At 35.1% G+C, this 17,430-nt stretch overlaps 2 protein-coding genes across 2 annotated transcripts; both read left to right on the top strand.

Annotated features, from left to right (window-relative positions):
• The first annotated feature begins 8,688 nt into the window (after positions 1 to 8,688).
• On the top strand, positions 8,689 to 9,348 carry LOC111375555. The gene is made up of 2 exons (XM_022998394.1): positions 8,689 to 9,143; positions 9,220 to 9,348. Exons 1-2 carry the CDS (start codon positions 8,922 to 8,924, stop codon positions 9,346 to 9,348), a joined length of 351 nt encoding a protein of 116 aa, XP_022854162.1. The 5' UTR covers positions 8,689 to 8,921.
• A 3,854-nt stretch (positions 9,349 to 13,202) lies between these two features.
• Positions 13,203 to 16,253, top strand: LOC111375538 (transcription factor bHLH3-like). Its single transcript, XM_022998372.1, has one exon. It carries the CDS (start codon positions 14,097 to 14,099, stop codon positions 15,603 to 15,605), a length of 1,509 nt encoding a protein of 502 aa, XP_022854140.1. The 5' UTR covers positions 13,203 to 14,096; the 3' UTR covers positions 15,606 to 16,253.
• The last annotated feature ends 1,177 nt before the right edge of the window (positions 16,254 to 17,430 follow it).

The following is a 17,430-nucleotide window of genomic DNA, read 5'->3' as shown; positions in this document are numbered from 1 at the left end:
TTTGTATATAGGGCCTGTTTGGGAACGATTTTTTCACCCAAAAAAATTATTTTTTGACCGTTATTTCACTATTCCAGCCGTCATATTTAACTTCTTCTCTCACAGGTGGACCCCACTTTTCTCCTAACGATCAAAAAATCAATTCTCAAAATCACTCACAAACAGGCTCATAATGTCAAGAAGTTAAATAGTCTGAAATGTAATGTTTTGATTACAATAACACTTTTTTATACATAATATTTTTTTGTCTTTATTTCGTTTTATTTTCTACTTTTATCAGGACTTTTATTGTTTTTATTGAAACTTGGAGAGATGGTGTGACATATAGTTTCCATTAAAGAATACATGTTCACGAATGTATATTCGAACAGTAGGCACTTTTTGTTATTGAGCCTTTTAAATGGTCACTGCAAAGCATAGACATTGAAAATTGTTTCCTCTTTAGTTTGAATCGATGTCCTTAATCATTTGTTGGAGTTAATGAGATGTGCAGAAGAAAAACTCATTTTCCAACATATTGTCCAACAGATAATATGTTTATTGAAAGTATGATAAATCATTTTTTTTCCATTGCAAAGACCGTTAGGTAGGTCTAGATTCCTTAATAGCATCATTGAACAATTTCGTTTCTAGATTAACTTATGTGATGTGATACTATTTGACAACAATATATTTAGAAAGTCATGTTGGTAAAATTGGTTTGTATGGTTTATTACTTCGTTAAAGTTGACAAATTCTTCACTTTCTCCAGAAAATAATCCAATTAATTTGTCATTGAGAAAGTTAACATACTCATTTTGATTGAAAGAATTTCACATTGTGTCACATAATCAAAAGAAGTTGCATTTCATGTTAAACCAGGGAACATTGCATTTCGAAGTTTTAGCATCATCACATGTTGTAACTATTTCATTTGGTAAGTTGATAAAATCATCCTCTGTATAAGGTTATATTCCATTATCAATTTAGATCAAGGATTGTGCAAATCGATTGTCATTTTGAGTTCACATATTTTGATTTAGCCCCTGTTTAGGCTCTAGTAATTTTATTTTATTTTTATTGAAAAATATTTTTTGGGATAAGAATTTTTGAGAGAATATGTGGTTAAAGAATATGATTTTTTTTTTTTTTAAAATTTACCGTAACATTGTTTTATGGGATAGTATGATTGAAAATAAGTTTTGAAAAAATACATTTTTTAGGAAAAATGGAGCCCAAATAAGGGTTTAGTTGCAGCTTTTTCAATTTTTCTTAAAGATACGATCTAACCAATCTTTGGTTAATTATTTGCTATCTTGTTGCTTTTGAAACTACTGGTAGCACTTGACGAAAAAATAAAAATACATTTTTTGGAAAAATGGAGCCCATATAAGGGTTTAGTTGCAGCTTTTTCAATTTCTCTTAAAGATACGATCTAATCAAACTCTAGTTGATTATTTGTTGTCTTGTTGCTTTTAAACCAACGAATACAAAAATCTTTCCGTCAAATGATTTTGAACTATCCAAGATATCTCTTAAAGTTATATCAACTATTTCTATTGTGTTTGTATTGGTTATTGGTGCTTCATCCCATATTATAAGTTTTGTATTGTTGATTCATTAGTCTGAAGTGGAATATTGAATCTTGAATGGGCGATTCTACCTCTTGGCATTATTGATGCTGCTATACCTGAAGTTGTTGTCGCAAGTGTTATCATCTTCTGATATTGAACCTTTGCCAGTAAAGCATGACATAGAAAGGTGTTTTCTGTATCATCAGGTCCATCGATTTAAAAAAAAAAAAAAAAAAAACAATGGTTCATTCTTTCGAGCATGTTTTTGTTCTAAATTTTAATGTTGTTTGAATATCAACATTTGGAACTTCGACAGAGTTCATCTAAAAATTCTTTTTCATTGGGTTCATTGCGAAATGTATCAATAAGTTGAGGTATGTCATATGTATTAATAGTCTTTACCATATATTGTAGGGAAAGTTTTATATCTCACAAAGCACATTACATGTCATATACTAATGATTTTTCGACATTTCTTCTATCAGGACTAAGTATGAAATCAATGGGGACATGAATTAATTAATATATGGATCTCTTCTCCTTCATTTTCTTAATGTTAGGTATCATATATATAGTTTTTTTAAAAGGAAAACAAAATAGTTAAATACATAACAAAAATGAAGGGGAAAATCGGATTAAAACAGATGAAAAAATAGTTAAAGACATAATTTAAGGAGGAAAATGGGATTAAAACAGAAGAAAAAGAATGAAAAAATGGTTAAAAACATAATTAAAGAGGGAAAATGGGATTAAAACATAAGAAAAGAGAATGAAAAAGCTGATGTATCTTTCGTAACCTTACCCCTTAATCCCATCACTACTTCCAAGCACCAATCATATAACAAATACCCGGAAGAAAAGGCCAAGCCATAAGTAGTCAGTTCACTAAAAAAACCCTTATAAGGAAAATCTTTTTATTGCAAAAAATATCAAGAAATTATATAGTAATATTTGTTGTAGGCTTGTAGCTATGTTTGCAAGTCATTTTTGTTGGCAGAGTAAATAATGTAAATAAGTGAGCCACGCCAAAAATTTGAACAAGTGCACTAAAATATTTTAATTTACTCATAGAACCAACCATCCTTATGCTTGATGAATATTTGTCAGGTAATTGGCACAAAACGTCCCTACCTTTCAAGTTTATTGTGGAAAACGTTCCTACCTTTCATTTTTTGGCATTTTTGCCCTCATTTCAACCTTTCTTTGCGCTGGACGTCCTTCCGTCCATATTCCGTCAGTTTTTCCGTTAAACATTCGGGTAATTGGCACAAAACGTCCCTACCTTTCAAGTCTATTGTGGAAAACGTCCCTACCTTTCATTTTTTGGCATTTTTGCCCTCATTTCAACCTTTCTTTGCGCTGGACGTCCTTCCGTCCATATTCCGTCAGTTTTTCCGTTAATTAAATACAAAAATACCTTTTTCTTTCCATAAACAAGGGTAAAATTGTCCTCACCCACTTCACCCCTTTTTCCCGCCATCAACTTAGTCCATAAGTAACAGTATGAGCAACATGAATCTGAAAATACTTTAAATGATTAAGTAAAATAAAGAAAAAATATCGTGAACACATTATATTTCACAATTCCACAATTACTGTTGCTGTCATCTTGTATCACTGGAAAAATTTAGAAAAACATATTAAATGGGTAATCAATTTATAATGAGCCAAAATGGTGAATGGCTCTTTTTGGCTCAATGGAGAAGATGAATGGCTCATTTTAAATTGACTCATTATAAATTAACTACCCGTTTAATATGTCTTTCTAAAATTTTCCAGTGACACAAGATGACAACAACAGTAGTTGTGGAATTGTGAAATATAATGTGTTCACGATATTTTTTCTTTATTTTACTTAATCATTTAAAGTATTTTCATATTCATGTCGCTGCTACTATTACTTATGGACTAAGTTGATGGCGGGAAAAAGGGGTGAAGTGGGTGAGGACAATTTTACCCTTGTTTATGGAAAGAAAAAAAGTATTTTTGTATTTAATTAACGGAAAAACTGACGGAATATGGATGGAATGACGTCTAGCGCAAAGAAAGGTTGAAATGAGGGCAAAAATGCCAAAAAATGAAAGGTAGGGACGTTTTCCACAATAGACTTGAAAGGTAGGGACGTTTTGTGCCAATTACCCTTTAATTAACGGAAAAACTAACGAAATATGAATGGAAGGACGTCCAGAGCAAAGAAAGGTTGAAATGAGGGCAAAAATGCCAAAAAATGAAAGGTAGGGACGTTTTCCACAATAGACTTGAAAGGTAAGGACGTTTTGTGCCAATTACCCAATATTTGTCTGCTAAAACATTATAATTAACAAAGAAAAATGTACAAAAGAGGACATCCAAATATGCAACCACTTGGATTGCAAATTATATATCTAATTAGTTTTGCATTGTGCTTGTGGACACTCGCAATTTGGTTTGAACTTCCAGAAGAAACCCACATTCTGAAAGAAAGAAGATCCAAAATAGCTTCGTTTAAAAGATCACATTCGTTTTGGTGGCTTTTCTTCATTCATCATCTTGGTATAGTAGTTGATACTTAAACGGAGAGAGAGGAAAGAAGAACATTGCAATTCATTAACTTTTGGTTTATAAAAAGCATGTTTCCATGCTGTATAAATTAGGAAGATCGAAGGGTTAGAAAATTATTATCTACTAATAAGATAATATAACCAAATAAACCAAAATGTATGAATTAATGTCCTTAAAAAGAAATTAAGGATATTGTGATTATCTACTAATATAGGCCAAATCAATGAAAATTAGGAGGATGGATCAAATTAGCTTGTAAATACATAAGACTATTATTGGTTGGCCAAAAAAATATCAAGGACAAATGTGTCCATTGCAACATGGGGCAGAATCATCAGAAAGAGGAAAGAAGAAGAATTGTACATGAGATTGAAGTGGATAAAATTGCAATTTGAACGAATGGAAACGAAACGATATGAAAAATTAACGTTATGATCATGATTAGCTATTTAGCTTTGGATATAAACATTTAGCTCCTGTTTGTTTCCTATTATTTACTCATTAAAATGAAAAATATGACCATTATCTATCACATCAAACTACCATATTTGAAAATTTATCTCTTGTGTGGGGTCCGTAATGACTATATTTTTCATTTTTATTCTTATATTAATATGGCTCAAACGGGGTTAATTAAAAGTGGGTGTGGAATGGAGGTATATTTGACATATAGCTAAATATATAAGGATAAAATTGATATTCAAAAGTTTTTTTTTCTCAATCCTTCTTTTTTATATATGGTAGATAATGTCAAACATATAACGAATAAATTGTGACAGGGGCGTGAGTAGTGGCTTGAGGGTAGTGATGGCAAAAAACCCATCCCGAACGGGTTGGCGGGACAGGGAAAGGCGGGGCGCCCCGTCGCGGGGCATGGGGCAGGGGTTGGGCGAGGAAGCCTCGCCCTCGTGAAGGGGAAAAAAGAAAAAAAGATTAAAAATAATTTTATTTCAAAACAATTCACCCGTTAAAATCCATTTTAAATTTGTATTTTATTTTTTAATAATGACATAACTCAAAATTTTGAAAATATAAAAAAATAAAAACATAAAAAAATTAAACAGGGCAAAAAGTTGCTCCATCCCCGTCCCGTCCCGTTCTGTTGCCATCCTTACTGAAGGGTGCATTTAATGGATCATTACAGTTAACAATGTTGTAATAAACTCTCATGCTTCTTGTTTGAGCAAGCTACAATAAAAAGATTGAGAAATATTATTATTAAGTGATTTGGAGTTTGATTTATAGTTACTATTAATAATTGATCTTTATTCATGCTAACAAGAAAAACAATTCAAGTCTAAACATGTTTATTTGAAAAATAAATTTTAAAATTGTATCAAAATTAGAAATAAGGTAACTACTTATTTTGAAGTTAATGTAAAAAAATAAAAATAAAAAATTACTCTATAGTAGGTGAAATTCACTTATGATTAAACTAAGTGAATATTTTTGAAAATTACTTGACATCCGAACGGCTATCAACAAGTACTTAACTAAATTTTTTGCAATTTAGCATGCCCCGATTATATAGTGTCACACTCGATCGATATAAACAATGCAAATTTTATTTGATTAAAAAAAAAAACTCATTGAATCTTTTCAAGTAGGGGAAAAGAAAACAAGAACGGTAATATCAATTTATATAATCACGAAACAAAAACGAGAACATCAATTTATATAGGCAATATAATACGAGAATGTCGATTTGAATATAATGTCGAATGCACAATAAATTAAATATTCAATACTTCAATCGGTTGAAAAAAGTTTTCAATAACTGTGACGTTAGTCTATAGTTATAATAAGTGGGACGAGTCAAACAACAACTTGATTGAACAAATAGTCTCGCACTTGACTTGTTCTATAAACGAGTACGAGCAAATTAAGCCCTTGTTTGAGCCCATTCTTTTAATAAGAATGAATTTTTGAACAGTGCGTTGATGAGAAATGTGTGGTTAAAAAATCAGAAATTTTTTTGAATTTGCATGTAATATTATTTTATTGAAAAATGTGTGGTTGAAATAATGTTAAAAAAGTAGGGATAACAAAAAAACTCGTTTAACTCGATTCCCGTGGGCCCCCGAATGGAATTCATAATACTCGCCTAACCGGCTACATGGGATGGGTATGGGGCGCGGGTCATTGTCCCGAAGTGTGTATGGGATAGGTAGGAGAAACATTTCCCCGCTCCATTATCCGTCCCATTTAATATTAATTTCAAATTTAAGTTTTTATCAAACAAAAATAATAGATTTATCATCCTTTTTAAAGAGAAAATAAGTTGTTTCTAACAAATTGGTAAAAAAGTAATACTATTTACTAATTAAGGACATAAAAAATAAAATTAAAAAATTAAAAAGAAAAAATAAATGTCGCGATAAATGGGGCAAGAGACTTGCCCCGCCCCGTCCCGCTTTAATCGGGTGTGGGTATGAGATAATATAACAAAAATACCCGACGGAATGGGAGTGGAAATGGCCAAATCTTCCCATACTCACCCCATTGCCATCCCTAGACTAAACTTGCCCCCATTTATAAACTTCCAGAAAAAGTTTTTACAGAGGCTCTACATGCCTCTCATAGTAGAGGAGGCAGTATTTTTTGTGCAGTTTTTAATTATATGGGGCTGACGTGGGATCCACACTCACATGTGAGTGCCCTGTGCACTACCTATCAAAATCAACTATGTACGTCCAATAATGCTAGGTGTCCAGAAATGTTATTACAGAAGCTTTATAGAATTTTGAAAATAGCTGACGTGGAAAAAAAGGGTAGAAAAAGGGAGGGAAATCTGGTGGCACTAAAAAATTCAACAAAAACACCCGCATTGCTATTTTCCACTTTGTTTCCCCGAATAGAAGCCCGAAAGAAATGGAAAAATGCTTGCAAAGAAGCCGTATACATCTACAAGAAAAAATTCCCTACTCCATTTTCCTTTGTATTTCCCTAAATAGAAGCTCGCATTTTCGGTTATAACACTTGCAGCTTGAGATTTCCCCACGCCCATTTGTATTTCCCCAAAAAGAAGCTCACATTTTCGACTGAAACACTTGCGGCGCGAGCTGACCCGACGCCCATTGCAGCAAATTGTTTCCCTCTCCGAAACAAGCTCACATTTTCAGTCGAAACACTTGCAGCGTGAGCTGACCCGACGCCCAACCTAGCAGAGATTGTTTCCCTCTCCGACCGAACAGCGTAGGAATTTGTTCCGAAGCCACATTGTGAATGTCCCATTTCGGAGTGTCTTCCAACCGCGAATCATATACGATGAGAAATGATGCGGTAGACTTTAGTAATAGTGTGCATTTGTTATGTGTAACTTTCCAATTAGTGTTACCTAGAAATGTATAAAACGTATGTTGATTAATGCGGACATTGCCAACCTTGAGGTTTTGTTAGAGATCAAATTGTCTGAGAAGTGGGTGGTCAAAAATTAAATTATGGCGTCTTGCTCTGCTTACAAGTATATTTTTTGGAATCTTAATTTATAACACCAATTGAATTTTAATGGTCCTCCTGTGTGAGAGCTTTGTTCTCTCTGTGGTAGATCTGCTCCATATTTTCAATATGTGAAAGCCTTTAATATTGTTACTTATCACCTTATATTTTAGGATCAATCATACAAAATAATTTGAATTCGAAAATGGAGATATATATTAAGTAATGTTGTCTAAAAAATTAATGCATTATAAACTTTCTGTAGATTTTGATCTGCTGGAGTTGCTATTCAGGTTGGACCTTCTTCTCACATTAACTGGTAATTGATTTGAATTATGTTAACCTTAATGGATTAACATTTTTTTGTGGCAGCATGCATTAGGATCAAATTATAATCAATATTTGCTACTAGTAAAATCAATTGATAAATATGAAGATGTATTTTCTTCCTGAAAGTGAAACCTACAGTGTTATCAAAATAATTTCCTCTAATGAAAATGAAAATTTTCACACCACGAATACATCTAATAGTTATATATACATTAGTGTTATTCAAGTAACGCTTGGAAATTTCAGCTTCACAGATGGTAGATATGCAAGGCAACTCTTATTTTGCTCACGCGTGCCACTCTCCCCAAACAATTATTACGGTTTTATTTGGAAATGCTAAACTGTGTGACTGATCTTGGAAGTGCTATTCCCAATATAAACAAGTACAAACTATATCGACATTTATCTTGTTTGTGTGGTTCTGAGGAAAAATATGGTAATTTAGTTTTAAAATTGACTGTATTGCTGTTATATGCAGTTTTTCTATAAAATCATAATTCTTTTGCTTATTATGTAGGCTTCATGCAAAATCATAACATTGGGTACTCGCATTAGAACAAAGAATCCAAAATTGAGAGTGAGCAACAACATTTGAAATGGAGAAGCGATTTCAGTCTGCTTACACTATTTTGAAGTTCAAGAAAGTGCAAGAGGAGTTCACAAGAAAGATGTACTGTGATGTCACTTCAGTCACAGAAGGGTGTTTTGGGACGACTTACGAGGTTCGGGAGTTTGTGAACTGCCTTGGGGGTAGGAAGAAGAAAACATACAATATCTCGTATCGAAACGACACATGTGAAGTTATTTGCAGCTGCCATTTGTTTGAGTTTCGAAGAATTATATGCAGGCGTGCGATCACCGTCTTAGACTGTAATGACATCACAGAAATGCCAGAGAGGTATATAGTGCGGAGATGGCGAAGTGATGTCAGTAGAACACATACAAGGGTTCCCGTGAAGTACGTTGGGCTGGTTAGCACTCCTGAACAAACGAGGTACGATGACATGTTCAGGCATTTGTAGAGGTGGCAGACCTTGCTTGCGCTGACGACGTGCGATTATGGATTGGATAAAATGTCAAGCTGCAGAGTTACGGTCTTTGAATTCTAGTTGTGGCAATAATGTTATTTCGCAGGCTACTAGTCACATAGCGAGCCAAAGTAATGATTCACAAAATACCGCCACCACAAGCATATTAGATCCCAAATTATCGAACAGGAAGGGGGCACCAAGAAAACTTCGAAAAAAGGGCTCGTTGGAGTCGACTTTGAAAAAAGCGAAGGTATGTCATTGTACTAAACCCTTTAATCATAAAGGATCTCAATTACAAAATCATTTAATGTTCGATTTATATGTAGATTGCTTCGACTAAATGCAAAGGGAAGAGACCAAATGATAGTCATTTTCCCGTGGAAGCCGCTGCACCGGTTGTGCATATCACTCCAGAACTTCAATGTTTGCAACCAACACCATTCTCATATTCCTAGCTATTGTTGGTATGTTTATGGATTTTTCCTAGTTTTAAGTTGATGAATGTGCGTTTACGTTCTTATTTGATGTAGGGGGATTCCATGAGCCAAATGTTTACCCAACAACTACCTTCGTCTACTTTGATCCCCCCTCGTCGACTAATGCCACAATTCAATTTCAATCCTCGGGTCCGTACTTTGCTCCACCACCTTTTCCGCAGCAAGGTGCTACATTTATCGGAATGGGTGAAGTTGGGTTAAATTCCGATCAGGTGAAAGTTTTACTTCTTGTTCGTTTCTTGAGAATGTAATTTTTCATTTCTTTTAAAGTTTATCAATTAATTATCTCCTAATGTTCACCATTCGGCAATTTTTCAGAGCCCAAAAAGATATGCATGCTTACTCAATATGAAAAGCAATTAGGATAAATTTCATAAGTAGATGAATGCACACAAATTCTCAAACTTTGGATGTTTGGCATCATATGTCTCAATTAGTGATGAATCAAACAGACAACTCCATCGACAGATTGTGTCTTGTTTCAACTCTTGTTTTTGGTCCTTCAACCTTTGTACATTTCATTTCTGTTAATTTCCCCTAAGAATAGGGACCCCTGTCTGCTACTTTTTCTCTTTTATTTTCCTCGATATTACAATTTCTAAAGCTTGAAAAGAACAGGACCTTTCTTATTCTTGGCATGTTTTTCCGATTCTCTTATATTATTTTTATAATTTTGGCCTTGTTTAGTTAATATAAATCGTTTATTTGTAACCTTATAAACAAGACTTCTATATTTCTAATTTATAGGAATATAGAAGTTATACAAGTCTAATCATGAGTTCCCTTATTAGCAAATAAGTAATAAAAGAAGTAATCTTTTAAAGTAATAAAAAGTTATGCATCAAAAACTTGTTTGGGGAAAAAAAAGGTTACTCAAAGTAACTTGTATTTGAAAGAAAAATCACCTGTTCGACCCCCCAGCCACGACTAAAATGGCGCATATTTTAGCATTTTCTGATAGACTTTTCATTTTGTATCCTTTTTGTGTTCTGGTTTTTTTACTTACACCAAAATGTTATTTTCTAGTCTATGATTATGAAATTGAAATATGGACATCCAGCAGATTAGCCACAGCTAGTTGTGTAACATGTAAGCAAAATATGGAGTCTAAATTTTTAGCTTTTGTTGAAGGGGTCCTTGATTTTAAGCTTAAAAGGGTGGTTTTGGTTTAACGATTTTTAAATTAGACTTGTGGCCTGGCACTCTTGATTGTGCCCATGTATTGTTTAGTGCCTTTAGTGGTAGAGGATACTGTTTAGAAGTAATATTTGTAAAGTATGCGATTTAGAAATTGTGATGGAAAAGAATTATGATTTAATAATTGTAAGAGCTTGAAACACATTTATTTATTTAAACTGTCCTCTAAGATAGCATTTCAATTATGTATTTGTTTGAGGTTAGTGAAAGGGAAGGAAACCAATCCATTGTATGAGGAACATCATCCACTGCGAGGAATGGTCTGAAGGCCTTGCTGTTATTCTACAATTTTGAGGCCAATTCTTTAAAATTTATATTTCCCAATACTCAAATCTGAATAATTTTGCTTATGAACGGTCAAGTGCTGTTTAAGATTTGAATTGTTGGCAGCACTTAACATGATCATAAACTAGAGAAAAATGGAGCCGCCTTGTCTTTCAAGTCTTTTTTTCTTGTACTCTTTGAGAGAAGGTTATCCACGTTGTAGCTAATATGTCCGATTCTGTGATTTCCTTTTCATTAATTTATTAATGAAGTGTGTTTGAACATACAAGATTTATCTGTGTACTATTTTGGTGGGGTTCACATGGGGCTAATTTCTTGTCACTGTCTTTTTTATCAGGTCATTGCCGCAAATTCTTCCCAAGGAGCTTCACAAGTTGCAAATCAGTCTTCTACCCTCCCCTATGATCGGCCTCTGTTGTATGATTAGAACAATGACAGACGCTCGTATGACAAGTGAAATCCTGGAGGAAGACATAACAAATGAATGTTGTATTGGTCGAACAGGGGTTTTCCCACAAGATTGGAGTAGTATTTTGTAGTGGTTGAACAGTCTTCTGCCTTCCCCTATGATCAGCCTCTGCTATGTTATTACCATTTGTTGTCATCCTGTGTATTTTAAGTTTGTGTTCTCCATAGTATTTTGGACTCGGACATTATTATGAGTAATAAAATCTTTATCTTCCATTGGCCATTCATTTGTTTGTTGGATGAGATTGCAAGATATACAAGGTCACCAACCAAGACAAAAACCATAATATTAATAAATTCCGAGCAAATCCAAAAACCATAACATTAATAAACAAGGATTGCATTCACCAACCAGGATAACCTACAAGTCATACTTTCCACAAAGAAGAAAATCCTACTGCTACACCACAGATTCCATAGACTACCAACAATTGAACTACAAAACATCATAATGCCAACACAATATAGCCAAAGTATGAGTTATCTCTACAAAACATATTTTCACCATGTCATTAAAGGATCATATTGGACAACATTTATCCAACAGGAAAGAAACCATTGTATCAGAAACTTCGAAAACTGGCTATATGATAAACATCAATCGTGGGCTTCTCTTTTGCCATTCATGTCCTCGCTTCGCTTTCCCTTACGAAATGTCACGTTCAATGAGATCTCAATATCTCGTTTTTCAGCTATTCGAGCCAAACTGTCGAACATGCTTGGCAAGTCATCGACTTCTTCGATAGCCGGAGGATGAAATGCCTCATTAATAGTACTCGATTCTCCACTTCCTTCTTCATTGACGACCCAATCAAAATATCCACACTTACTACTACAGGTTCTGAATAATCGCCCTTTATTACTAGTCGTCCTTTCAACCTCAAAACACATCTCCAATCCGAGTGCGCACCATGGACATTGTCATTTTACTCGGCAATCAATAAAGGAGTGCTTCGTGCTTCTACAACTGTGACAAATGCCAACATTCCATCCTCCCATCCTACCCGACAAATCAAAAAAACAAATTCAATGTCATTACTACACAAACTAATATGCAGACAACTATATAAATCGTTACACTGCAAGCTTAACATACACCGCAGACCACATATTTCAGCAAAATCGGCGATTTTCGAGCAAAACATTTCACATTATGAAATGCAGTTCGTAGGAAGCATTTTTTGGTTATATGAACGCCACTTCCGGAGGCAAATTACTCTATATTATTATAGAAACTTTCCCAATTCAGAAACAACATTGATAATCAGTTCAAGATGAAGAACAATGTCACTTGTTCTAACTGTATAATTTCCATGTAATTATAAGATGATTCCATATGTAGCAAGAAGAAAGGTGCAAGTGCAATCTCAAACACACCTTCTGTGTGTCGTTGCTCGGAGGTCGTTCTGAGGACAGCGATTTTGGACGATGGAGACGTACTAAGCTAGAGATGAGTGTAGCGTATGTGGACGAAGATGATGGTCGGATGTCGACTGCGATGGTTTTGACCTAGGCAACGGCTTCGAGCGGTTAAGATTTCGGGGAGTTACAATTGGAGAGCAGGGGAAGCATGAGGGGCGTTCGATTTGGGTTTGTATAACACTATGGCGTTGTGGATGGAGGCGCCGAACAGAGTTCGATCGACATTTTCTTCGCGTGATTTCTAGGGCTTTAGGAGGAGAAGGGAGATTACGAATCAGGAATGATTGCATTTATTTTGGGCAGGAATTGTTTATTTATTTATTCTACAATAATGCCACATCATTCTATTGACGCCCTGTGAGATCCTCTTTCTGTAAGTGTAGCACGATTGATACATGTCTGGTTTTATTCTTTATCACGAGTGGGTTCAATATCCAAAAGAAAAAGAAAAAAACATTTATTTTTGTCACTTATATAAGCAAAACAAAAATAGACGGCAACCAAAATGGTGTGTTTCAGATCCAAAGTGGTTGAACTCACATGAACCACGAGCGACTTCACGTATAACATGCAACAGATCCACGTATCCATCTTTCGTTTCAGGTAGTTTGCTCTATAAATCTTAATGAAACATGCTTTGAATCCTTAATCCTGAGTATTCCTCATATTCTTGAATTTTTCCCTCCAAAATAAAACTTGAAGCTGTTCTTTTTTTGGTGAAATGCAGCAGAAGAATCTAGGAATTGTTTTTTTTTTGCCCTTTTTCTTTTCTGAGAGGGTGTAACTTGAGCAATTGTGGTTAGTTCAAGACTCGACAATTTTAAGGTTTAATTTTTTCGAGAGATTCCTCAAATGCTTGATTTAAAAGTGAAGTAAGTTTTTGAAGTTCAAGATTTTATAGGGTTCTTTTGTGTGACCTGTGTTCGTAAGTTTTTTTAGGCACCCTTGTTTCCCTGAATAAAAATTCTTGATTTTGGGTTTCCGTCGGGGAAAAAAAATTAGGATTTCACTTTTTTGGGTTGAATTCTCAGTTTTGAGGTTTTCAACAAGTTATTTTTGTAGGTAACTTGAGGTTTCCAGATTCTAAGATTTGAAGTTTAAAATCTAGGGACTTTATTGATACAAGTGGTCTTTTAGAAAGAACCTCAATTGTAACTTTTTTAAGATTCTGGGTGTATTTTTTCATTTTGGGGGAAAAACCAAGTACTTCTGACTTCTGAATTAGGTTGTAAAATTTGAGGATTGTGTGAGATTTTAGTCTCTCTAGTCAATTTCTGAAAATTGAATTCTGTTGCACCGTTCTTGAGGGCACTGATTTTGCGAAGTGTTGAAAGATGGCGGATAAGTTTTGGTTAAATGAAGAGGATAAATCTATGGTGGAAGGTGTTTTAGGCAGCGAAGCCACCGAATACTTTGTGTGGTCGGCTTCAAATAATGTGTTGTCAGAGTTCACTGGCTTGAGTGGAGATCTGGGAGTCCTTCAGGGTCTGTGCAAGATTGTTGAAGGGTCAGATTGGACTTATGCCATCTATTGGAAAGTAGCAAAATCGAAATCTTGTAAATCAGCCTTGATATGGGGGGATGGGCATCTTAAAGAATCAAAGGAAGGTGAGGATAAAGATGGAATTTCATCTGATAGTCAAAAAACAGCTGAAGGAGACCGGAAAAAACTAGTGCTTCTGAAGATTCTCGCGTGTTTTGGGCGATCGAATAATGATAAGATGGTTGCTAAGTTGGATCGGGTTTCTGATGTTGAGATGTTTTATCTCACGTCGATGTACTTTGCATTTCCCTTCGATAAGCCCTCAATTCCTTCCCAGTCATTTAATTCTGGCAGATCAATTTGGGTTTCTGATGTGAAAAGCTGTTTAGAACACTATCAGTCGAGATCATATTTAGCAAAATCTGCTCATTTGGAGACGGTGGCGTTTATTCCATTGAAATCAGGAGTTGTGGAGATTGGTTCCATTAACTCGATTCCCGAGGACCAGAATGTCATTAAGTTGGCAAAATCTATAGTCTGCAAACCAAACTCAATTCAGCCAAAAGTTAATCCCAAAATATTCGGGCAAGAACTCAGTCTTGGGGGTTCCAAATCAGGTCCTATCAGCATAAATTTTTCACCGAAGATGGAAGATGATTCTGGTTTTTCTTCAGAACCGTACGATGTACAAATAGGCAGTGCTCGAGTTTATGGGAACTCGTCAAATGGGCACCACAGTGATGAAGGTGAAGCAAAACTGTTTCCGCAGATGAACCAGATTATTGTCAGGGGATCAAATGCCCAAGATATGGTTTCTAGTATGGATCAAACTATTGAGGATTCTTTACTTCTTGGTGATGACCGAAAGCCTAGAAAGAGAGGCAGGAAGCCCGCCAATGGGAGGGAAGAACCACTGAATCACGTGGAAGCGGAAAGACAGAGACGTGAGAAGCTTAATCAGCGTTTTTACGCATTAAGAGCTGTGGTGCCAAATATCTCAAAGATGGACAAGGCGTCTCTACTTGGTGATGCGATTGCCTATATCACAGATCTTCAGACAAAGATAAGAATCTTGGAAGCTGAGAAAGAGATGGTGAGTAATATGCAAAAGAATGATGATATCCCTGAAATGGATTTCTATGAAAGGCACAATGATGCAATTGTACGAGTGAAATTCCCCTTAGATTCTCACCCGGTATCTCGTGTTGTAAAGACACTGAGGGAGCATCAAGCTGTCGTCCAAGAATCGAATGTTTCCATATCCGACACTGGTCAGGTGGTTCATACTTTCTCTCTTGAAACTTTGGGTGATACTGCTGAACAATTGAAGGAGAAGTTGACTTCTGCTCTCTCCAAATGATCCAGCCGTAAAGTTGCATTTTGTAAGCTGTATTTTTTCATTATACTCTGTCTTTCTGGTAGTTTGACAGGAATGCCTCGTTTTGATACCGATGAGCGCGTTTGCCTGCATATAATTAGTATAAGTAGTTGCTACCAAGCTAAGTTATACTCTTGCATCTGATTATGCTACTGTATTGGCTAAGTGTTGGATTGTTCTTCACTGCATATTCTCTCCTGTTTAGTCACTTGTTTGGACTCTTGTAAAGTCGCAAGTATCGTCATGTCGGAATTTTTGGCATCGGGAAAGGCTTAGAAACATATTATAAGTGTCCGGAACATATGGAAGTTACCGTACTGGAAAAATCGAGACCCCCAAAATTCTCCAGGAGAAATTATGAAACTTAGAATCGATATGGAGGATGATTGAATTTCTTCTGCATGCTGTCTCTTTGTGATTTAGTTTTCATTTCTTTTAACTTGCTTGCATATCAACTTGAATTTAGTCTTTTGTTCACTCAAATCGTAGGGGTTCTAAGACTAGTTATTCTGCTGGCTATGTTTCCTCTCGGCCATCCCCTTCTCTTCGAGTCATTTTGTTAAAGCTGAAACATCGTTGTGAATGTACTGCAAAATGATCGTGAACTTATTTTATCTTTCTTGAACTTCATTGTCGTGTATTTGGTATCAGATTCTTTTATGATTAATGAGGAAACTATGCTAAATTTTATGGATTTATAATCTTGTCAGTTAAATGGAATGAGCACCACACACGGGAGTATTTTGTTCCATGTGAATATAAAAAACGTACGACTTCCGACCAACAAAACTGCAGTACAAAAAATTTAAGCCGTGGTGAAGACTAGGAGTTCAAGATTAAACTATTGAGTGAGCTCTCGTTATACTTCACGTCATCGTGTGATGTGACATTGAGATTGGGTGCCGGTTCCTCCTTATACGTATGCTGATGAAAATATAATTAAATAAATTGATGATTGAATTCTATAATCTGTATGTGCTTCTTATGCTCTTCATCATCATATGATGTGGTATTGAGTTTGGTTGCCGGTTACTCCTTATATGTATGCTGTTCAAAAAAAAAAAAAGAAAAAAAAAGAAAAAAAAAACGGAAAAATGAATTTGTATTTTACGTATTCATAAATTTGATGACAGGATTTGATTCTTGACTAGAAGGATTTCATAAGAAAAAAAGATAAAGGTGCTAGGGGGCGATGTGCCCTCCCCCCAAGGAGGTGGGGTGCCGCATCATCTAGTGATGGCAAAAAATTCTGCCCGCTCCTTCCCGCCCAAAATGGGGTCAAAAAAATTCGTCCCGACAGGTTGGTGGGACGGCGCCTGCCCGTAAAGAGAAAAAAAAATTAAAAATAATATTATTTTTGGACAATTCACACATTAAAAATCCATTTTGAAGATGGCAGAGACCATTTTCATTATGAAAATGATAGCAAATATGTACTATTTTGCATTTTGCTTTGGAGGTTCAAGCATTCAGATTAATAATACACACGACAATATTATCATTGCTTTAGCACTAATTGAGAATCTATACAACTTACTTTATTATTATTATTATTTTTATTTTGATACTCAGGTGTCTATCTTACAGCGACTAATCTTGGGGCCTACGATCCGCGCCCCTTTTCACGCAGACCAAGTAAATCGCGGGTTGTACTCCAAAATAGTCAAGGTCCAAAAGTCCTCCCAACTGACGATACAACTTACTTGTTGATATGCATGTAAGCAGAGAACAGTAACAAAGGATCTAGTGTAAATCTGTTTGATGTTCAAACCCTGTAAAGAAAATAATATGATAATCAATTTCTACC

The sequence above is a fragment of the Olea europaea genome, unplaced genomic scaffold (assembly GCF_002742605.1).
Source record: "Olea europaea var. sylvestris unplaced genomic scaffold, O_europaea_v1 scaffold1388, whole genome shotgun sequence".
NCBI lineage: Eukaryota > Viridiplantae > Streptophyta > Magnoliopsida > Lamiales > Oleaceae > Olea > Olea europaea.
Note: the sequence above shows the minus strand (reverse complement) of the source record. Positions and strands in the feature narration are given on the sequence as shown.